At 41.9% G+C, this 8,318-nt stretch overlaps 1 protein-coding gene across 1 annotated transcript; it reads right to left on the reverse strand.

Annotated features, from left to right (window-relative positions):
* Positions 1-5,162: 5,162 nt before the first annotated feature.
* On the reverse strand, positions 5,163-5,618 carry NHLRC4 (NHL repeat containing 4). The gene has a single exon (XM_063314801.1). It carries the CDS (start codon positions 5,616-5,618, stop codon positions 5,163-5,165), a length of 456 nt encoding a protein of 151 aa, XP_063170871.1.
* Between the last annotated feature and the right edge of the window lie 2,700 nt (positions 5,619-8,318).

Consider the following 8,318-nt stretch of genomic DNA (forward strand, 5'->3'; position numbering starts at 1 on the left):
TACCTCCTGCGTTCGCTTAAATTGAGTTCCGCCTCATTGAGCTTCTCGTTTGTTTTTGTTTTTGTTTTTGAATAATTTTATTAAGAATTATATTAAACAGATTAATACAAAAACCTAATACAAAAATACATTAAAGAAAGAAAAAATGACGTACGGTCACTGTAGTGTACATTAAATTCTATCACGGATAAAAAGATTTGACGAAAGTGTCCTTGTTCTTTCTGCATTGTATTGTATTTTGACCTTCTCTTAACATGTGTGTCTAACATACAGTATATGGATAAAAGTCCCCCAATGCCAATTTTTACTGCCATTGACTAACATGATAGTTCTTTCTGAAGCCAAATAGATAATATACCCTAAACCCTCTCCTTGTTTCACAGCTGTGGAATGAAACATTGACTAGATCAGCAGTTCGCAAAGGGTGGTCTGGGGACCTCTGGGGTCCCCAAGACCCTTTCAGGGTCCACAAAGTCAAGTAAATATTTTAAAATGTCTCAGTCTTAATTTCTAATACAGTAAATATTGATAGATATAACCCATATAAACCAAAGCTCTTTGGGGTCCTCAATCATTTTTAAGAATCTAAAGGGCTCCTTAGATCAAAATGTTTGAGAACTGCTGGACTAGATGTTTTCTTACATTCTACCAAATGCAGAACCACTTGAACTGTTGAACATTTTACTATATACATTTCTTACCAGAGCAAACCTAAGGAACAAACTGTGACTTTGTTTTAAAGCAACTTGTTTTTGATTTGGGTGGTCTTTCATTGCTTATTAAATTCATATACATATGAATCACACCCATGCACACAACCATAGAACAGAACTTTTAAAAACTCCATAGAAGTTTACCTATATATATATATAACTTGATGCCAAAGTACAGACACTACAGCCACAAGATTTCACTAACAATCTACATACATATGAAACAAGATTATTTATATCAGGCATGAATTTGGCTTTTGTTTCATACTGACCTGATTAAATGTACAGTAATGTAGAAAGTAGAACATCAGGTAGCACCTTGCAAATTGCCAAATGCTCTCTCTTACTGCAGTAAGAGTACTTCCTCTGAAAAGCAAAATTAACCGTTGCTGTTCACACCCTGGGCGGAACACATATCTTCCTTTCAATGCCATGTCTGCATCTTCCATTTTCCTGATAAGCTTCATGCCATCGCAACTGATCTCTAAGAATTAGTGATGTGTGCCTCCAAAACAGTTTGTGGAAGTTGATTAACTCTACAGAATGGCTCAGCATCTTCCCATTTACAATTCCCTGTGTAATGTCTGTCTTTGGTACAATGACCATATGTCCTTTACTATAAAGGACAGTCCTTTATTCCAGAAAGCTGGCCTTTAGATTTGTTTTTCAAAAACTCACTTTTCTCCTTTATTTTGATCCTGTAATGTTTACTGTACAAATAGTACCACTTAATGCACAGTCTGATTGCAGAAATCCTTTTTAATACTTGCTTCTCATAACTTCATAGCTTCTTATGCTTTTTAGATAGTTTTATTAGAATATGCGTTTTTGTAAAGCTTTTCTTGATTTTGTTCTTGAATTTTCCTTTGTAAAGCAAAGTTATAAACATAAACAATTAAAGTTTTTTATCCTTATGAACCTTTTTCAGATTTGCCCCTTTTTCAGATTTGTCCTTTATTTTTTCCAAGAAAATGTGGTCACCATGCTCTTGGGGAAAAACATGTTAATGCTGTACTTATATCAAAACTTTTCTGGGCATAAGCACTGAAACTTTGGGATAAAGGTTAGGACTCTGGCCGGCTTAGAAGTTGAAAACAGCAAAAAACCAACTGGCATAATAAAATGAAAAACAATTAAAAACGACAATGGAGGGATATTGCTATATCAGATATATTTGGGGAAATGTTATATAATGGCTATTGAATAGTCTGCTCACAAGGCACAATGAACCAACTTAATGCTAAGCCACAACTGGATAGAAGGGCAACCATCACTTTGATGGAAGTGTCTTCAAATCAGCTTTGCATGCAAAGATTTGAGGACTGAGTCTGTCTATTGTTCTGATCACTTTGGGGGAGAGCAGAGAATGCTCTCCTGTGATGCCTTGGCCCCATTTGGGTAACAGGATCTGGACATTTCACTGGGAAAACATGACACAGCCTTGTTGGATGCTGCTTTCTGAGGACAGTCATTCCTATCAGTCATATGGAGATAACCAAAGAACACCTATGGCTTTTCTTACTCTAGATGATAAATTCAAGTTGAAATCTTTTAAGTCAGAAGAGTTATGTTCCTCAAGGATTCTAGTTCTGTTTCAAGATAGGGCCATGCACATTTGGATTTCTTCAGTGGAAGAATATATCTGTAGAAAATCAGAGCTCTGAATAAGCTTCTCCTTGAACGTTGGCACTTCTAGGTTAGATTTTTATTTTCAAATCGCTCTCCCAAAAACACAGAATTTCACATGATGTATTATGTGCTGTATTTATGTATGCTTCTATACTGGCTTAATTCAACAACTCTAAGTGGCTTACAAGACGGCTCTACAATAAATTTTTAAAAATAAAAAAATACAGGTATCATGCAAATCAGTTCCTCGGTAAATATGTATCCATATTAACCTAAATAATAACAGCACCTTCCACTCAGTAGCAGGAAAAACAGCATCATAAGCAACACAGGCCATTCTACCCTGAAAACTCTGCGGATATGCCATGTTTGAACAACTTTCCTGAACATCCTCAGGGAACGGGACATCCCTGCTTCAGGAGAGAAGCAGCTCCAGTAGAAAACAGAGGTACTTGCATCTGAACCCCAACTTGTCTTACCTCCCAAAGGGTGGGGACTGACATCATGTCTCTCTGCTAGAACATAGTGAAGACAGACTTGGAGAGGCTGTCTCAGATACCCAGGTTACAAACCCTACCATGTTTTATAGGGAATGACCAGCACTTTGAACTGCACTTGGAAGCACATCAGCCATCAATGCAGCTTCCACAAGAGAGGTGTTACATGTCTGTGTTGCCAGGTAACATCTGTAATTCATCTAATTTATTTATTCATCAAATTTTGCCACCGCCCATCTCCCCCCAGTTGTCATTCGCTATCAGATGGGTGCTTTGCAGCCATTATAGCTTCCAAATAGTCCTCAGGGGCAGTCTTGTGTAAAGCAAGTTACATGAGTGGCCTTTGATAGGATCTCCAAGGGAAACTGCACCTGGCACACTAGCAGAGGCTGATGGCACCAACAAACCTCATGGTTCCCCAGTAAGAGACCTGTCCACAACAAGGACTAATTGTAATGGTTCCACCCCCCACTACCAGATCTCATCTCATCTACTCTGGAGTAAAGATCAGATCAAGCATGTGGCCTCCTGTGTGTGTTGGGCCCATGATGACCTGGAAAAAGCCCATGGTTGTCATGGCAGCCACAAAATTCCAAGCCATCTCAGACCTCATCCACAGTAAAGGAAGGTTGAAGTGACAACCTGAGTGAGAAGTTGAGGCAGGCACACTGTTCAGCAGCAGAGAAGGCAGTACAGTAACATCACCCCTAGTTTGTCCTTCAAATCCAGCTTTACAAATAAGGCCTCACACATGGAAGAAAGCACCTAATAACTTCCGAGATCTCCTAGAGGATTGCTGCCCTGGTCTTGGAGTCATGGCTGAAGAGCACATCTCAGAGAGGGGAACTCTCCAAACTTGCCCAGCCAGGTTTCATTAATATCTGCAAATTCGTTTTCTTTTGTCCTTAATTTTTCAACCACCCTTCATTCTGTAATCATCTGCCCAGCACCTCCCATCATACCTCCCTTTGCCTATCAGTACCAGAGTACATCTCTCCTTCTTAAAACCCTCTGGCTTCTCTATGCACTACCATCTAGATTCTTCCCAGAGACCAAGTGCCAATACCAACATTTCCCTTCTGCTCCAAGCGCCCCTCAATGAAGCATACTCTACCTCCATTCTTCTCAGGACTGTTATTTGAAACCACTCAGCAGTCCTGGAATCATCACATGTGCTAGCCTGCTATGTTCTTGCATATTCTTCCTCCATCACCTCCCACTGCTGAGTCCCCTCTATTTCTCAACTTCACTTTCACTCAGATATAGGAAGAGGGTCAGAGAGCCCCTCCCCTCATAATCTCACTCCAGGGAGAATGGCTTTCCACTTCCATTCCCTGTCCTTCATTAGCCCAACCGTAACTCCATTCTTCCCAACATCTGCATCCACACACCAAGCACCCCAGAAGCGTACCCAGATTTTCTGACTCACATCCAGTGGCATTATTCCTGTCTGTAAGGAGCTAAACCCCTTTGCCACCCAAACCCTTCAGTCTTGTCTCACATCTGCAACCACCACCAGTCTCCTTACAACTGCTTTCCACCTATCAGCTGGTTGTCTGTCTTGTAATGGCAGAGGTTGTATTCTTCCTCCTCCCTTTCCACCTAGTAACTGGCGTCCCAATGGCAGTGCCCACAAGTACACTCAACCTTGGCAAAGTAGCAGCAATAGACAAAGCATTTGCATCTTTTGCTGTCTCATGATTGCACCCAACAATCTTTCAACGAGGCACAATTCCATAGGCCCTGCCTGCTTTCTCCCCATGCTCTCCAGCTGCCCTGGTGGACCACACTTCTCAGCTAGATTCACTCTTTAACCTTCTCTACCTCCAAAATCATCCTCTTTTCCTTTCCACTCCACACTTCCTAATAACCACCCTTAGAGCCATATCAACTATCACCACAATCTTCCATTCCTGCTAAAAGGTTCTCCTGACCAAAAGTAATCTAAAAGCTAAAAAGTTGGCATACTCTTCCTTCTAGATCAAAATACTCTCTCTCTCATCAGTGCCATGTTAAAAACCCAACGTCCACTTGTAATCCAACCTCATTCTCCCACTGTCTCTTCCGACATTTTTCGTACTACAAAAAAATCCATTAAGAAAGGAAAAATTATAGGAGATTGTCCATTTAGCACCAATTTCAGGGTCTCTCCTTTCAGGGGCCACTTGTTGAGGCTGCTTTCTTTGTTTGGGCTGGGTCTTCTCTATGACAAAGGAATAACTGTAGTTTGATGTACTCTTGGGCAAGTGAATGCAAATTTAATGAGGTAATGTGGTAAAGAAATGGATGCGTTTATAAAAATCATGAAGGACAATGGAGGAGCCTATCCTACCTTCCCATGAGGTGAATAATTTGGACTGTCACCAGGCATACATAGAATGTCAGAACTGTAATGGGGTCTCACGCGATACTTGAAGACTTTGACATCATTGTCCCCACTATCGGTGACAAAAAGTAACCCATCAGTGGAACAGGCAATTCCTGTTGGTCTCAGCAGACTTTTAGAGACCAGGCAGATCGGAGAGCCACTTCTAGGAAATAGGTGCACTTTCTGATGCTGTTCATCTACAACAATGACATTGCCTTCCTTATCAGCACAGATGCCAGCAGGATTGCCAAAACAGTGGCCGTATTTGCTGCTGATGGAAGAGACCAGTTTGTGACTGCTGTCGAAGAGCTTGACTTCGCCACATTCTTCACTCACTGCAAACCCCCCATCAGGTATCATGCACACATAGCGTGGTCCACGTAGGTTGGAGATAGAGTGAGTGCTTTGCATCTTGAAAGCCCGATCCAGGGCAAAGCTATGGACTTTTCCTTCGGTGTAGTCAGCCACCAGTATCCTTCCTGATGCTTCAACTCCAATTCCTCTGGGGGAACAAAACTTCCCAATTCTTAGCCATTCACCCTTGGAGAACTTGGAGCGGTCATTGAAGATGTGGATGGTTCCATTCAGCATGTCTGTGACAGCCACCATCCCAGCTCTGGTGATGGTCACATCCTCAGGTAAAAAAGCCTCCTTCCTCCATTCCACACAGGGGATGGACCGAAACATCTGGCCGGAGCGATTAAGAATGTGGACCCTGGGTGCATTCTCACTAGTAATGTAGACCACCCCATCTGGTGAGCAGTGAATTCCACATACTGCTCCATAATGGCTCCTGTCGGGATTTGGGATCCTCCGAACCAAGTCATCTTGCCGATAATAAAGGAGGTTTTTGATATTGTCAAGGTCATGGCAGATGACCTTGGCTTTCTCTGCCAGTTGGTGAACTTGGTGGTCAGTCACCATGCCCATGCCTGGATGGTTGGTCAGGAGAGGACTAGCTTTCTGAAAAGTGGCATCTGATTTAACTTGTAGGGTATAAACAGTCTTCAGAAGTTTCTCCTTGCGTTGTGCGTCTTCCAAGGTATAATCCATCCTTTCAAAAAAGATCAACACAGTGGTTATCAATCATCATAGTCTGGGAAGGAGGGCTCTGAACTTGCTTCACTGGCAAAGGTTTCAGGGGATATTTCTGAGGACCTCACTGGGAGTGTGTAGGGATCACAGCTTTAGATGCAGAAGATTCCAAGTAAAATACCTCCACTCAGACAGAATATACTTAAAACTAAACCATCTTCCCTCCTCCCCTTCCCAACCTTGGCCTTTCCATGCTTGATAGAATCTGAATCCTAAATTAGCATAGACTTATCCTAAAATCTAAGCGATTCCCACACTGGCAAACAGCCTTTCTTCACCACCCCTTCACCTCCTGCATAACACCCATTGGAGGAAGTAGATAATGATTTTACACAAACATGCTTCACACTAGACAATACAGTTGTGTATGTGATCACCCAGCTGCCCACCTCTTCTTGCAACAGTTTCAAAAACAAAATGGCCCAATTTGAACCAAGCAAGCAAAGGATATTCCCAGTTTCATTTACCTCCGATTCAGGTTGAATAAATAATCTTCTTTTTACTTGAACACAACAGCAGGTTAGAGGGATCTAGAGACAGTCTGTTTCTTGCAATACATTTGTGAAATTAGTCACCTAGGACTTTGTTGTTAGTGATAGGAATTTCCTTTGCTGACCAATACTTGTGTCAATAGGATAGTTTTACCATGTAAACACAAAGACACGTTAAATACAGTACACAACACAAGGCTCCCTTACTGCACTTAGGCAATGTGAGGTGAGAATGGTAAATAGAAACTCCATTAACAGCCTAATATCAGTCTAATATTCTACCCCAGATCTTTAAGGCTCTAACATAGAAACCAGGTTCGCACTCTGTGATTTGTTTTTTAAGTGAGTGTCTTGGGCAAACACAACTGTTGTCGTTCATAAACCAAGGCTTTTGCCTTAGCATGGTAGAAGACCCGTGATTTATTTTTTTAAAAGCCATAGCTAAAAGAAAGGATAGCTGAGTACAAGGTGTGAGGAGCCAGCCTTCTTCTCACAAAACTATTTCTGTCCCCAGAGTTCAGATAGATAAATCTGCAGAAGCTTTACTGGACGGAGAACCAACAAGTATAGTAGTTTGAGTGGGATCCAGGAAACCATGGTTCAAGCTTTTGCCATTATTACCTATTTCAGAAGCTGCCTTGGGCCAGTGAGCATCTTCTCCCCTAACATGATCTTGAGGCAAGGGTCACGTGGTCAGAAGACCACGTTTGTGGTTCAGATGGAAGGATGGGATTTTAAACATTATCAGTGAGTAAGTGATCTAATAAGTGATAATTTGATCCCTGCTGCCTGATAGGTCATAGATCAGGAGCTATCAGGAAGCTAAATTGGGACCTTCTTGTGGACACTAGGAAAGGTATGGGCTTTAGAGGGGCCACGGAGACATTTGGTGGCTTCCAAACAGGCTGTGACAAGTCTTCCTCTCTGGAAAGGTGAATGGGTACCTGAGGCCTCCTTGATATGTTTAGCTCAAAGATTAAAGAAACAATAGCTCCACAAAAGATCAGAGTTGGTTGCTGAGGGAAATTGTTTTCATAAAACAAGGAGGAAACAAAGGAAAAAAAAAATACAGCTCCCCACCTGCTTCTTGCTCTCCAGCTGAGGCAGCTCACTTTACCTGTCAGGTTATTTAATTCCTTTTGCCACAGCAATAAAACTAGGTTTGGAAGGAAGCCCTCAGCTCCACGCCCAGCAGTGAAGTTCCAATTCTGAGTTAGAATTTCACACATCATTTTAAGCCGTAATATGGTTTGGTTGTTTTGGCTTAGTACATAAGCCCACTTTTGCAGTTTGTAAATCCTGGTTGATGGATTAGCAGGTAGGATAAACCAGGCTATTAATGACTTGTGGAACCAGCCATGCTTTGGCACCATGCCACCTTTTAAGTCAGCTTCTTTCAGCTTGGGCTTTCCTGTTGCATTCAGACTGCCTCTCCAATAACCTTACGCTAGTGCAGCTTTTGGCAATGCTGGCTGGGAATTCTTGGTATTGTAGTCCAAAGCACAAGTGGAAGATGCCTTGTTAG

This window comes from Candoia aspera, chromosome 14, assembly GCF_035149785.1.
Source record: "Candoia aspera isolate rCanAsp1 chromosome 14, rCanAsp1.hap2, whole genome shotgun sequence".
Taxonomy (NCBI): domain Eukaryota; kingdom Metazoa; phylum Chordata; class Lepidosauria; order Squamata; family Boidae; genus Candoia; species Candoia aspera.

Bases quoted from the DNA above. Each gene is read 5' to 3' on its own strand.
- NHLRC4 (XM_063314801.1), bottom strand. From the start codon at position 5,618: ATGCAAAGCACTCACTCTATCTCCAACCTACGTGGACCACGCTATGTG.